This window comes from Phaethon lepturus, unplaced genomic scaffold (genome assembly GCF_000687285.1).
Source record: "Phaethon lepturus isolate BGI_N335 unplaced genomic scaffold, ASM68728v1 scaffold2423, whole genome shotgun sequence".
Lineage (NCBI taxonomy): Eukaryota > Metazoa > Chordata > Aves > Phaethontiformes > Phaethontidae > Phaethon > Phaethon lepturus.
In genome coordinates this window covers 18,538-18,845 of record NW_010526755.1, presented here as the reverse complement: position 1 = coordinate 18,845, position 308 = coordinate 18,538, and the positions used below count along the sequence as shown (strand labels likewise).

At 68.5% G+C, this 308-nt stretch overlaps 1 protein-coding gene across 1 annotated transcript in view; it reads left to right on the top strand.

The window, feature by feature from the left end:
* DHX34 (DEAH (Asp-Glu-Ala-His) box polypeptide 34) overlaps window positions 1-308 on the top strand; it is a gene marked incomplete at its 5' end in the record, with an annotated part of 5,944 nt that overhangs the window by 3,487 nt on the left and 2,149 nt on the right. Inside the window, 2 exons of the mRNA XM_010283148.1 lie at window positions 1-36; window positions 198-295. Coding sequence (XP_010281450.1) covers window positions 1-36; window positions 198-295 — 134 coding nt within the window. The remainder of the gene's footprint in view (window positions 37-197; window positions 296-308) is intronic.

Here is a 308-nt window from a genome sequence, read left to right as displayed (position 1 = left end):
CTTTACGAGGCCGCCAACCTGCGGCGCCAGTTTCAGGTGAGGGGGCGCAGGATCCGGCCTCGGGGGCGTAGGGGGGGTTGCTTTCGTTTCAGGGAGGGCATTGCTGGTGTGGAGGAGAGCCGAATTCACCCACGTGCCCCCAACCTGCCCATCTCCTGTCCGTGGGGGGCTCAGCAACCCCCTCCCCACCGCACCAGGAGCTTCTCCGAGACCACCAGCTTCTGGAGGAAGCCAGCCAGCCCAGTGACAGCTACAGCCGGCAGAGCCGGCACCCGGAACGCCGCGAGCCGCACCGGCTGGGGGCGTTC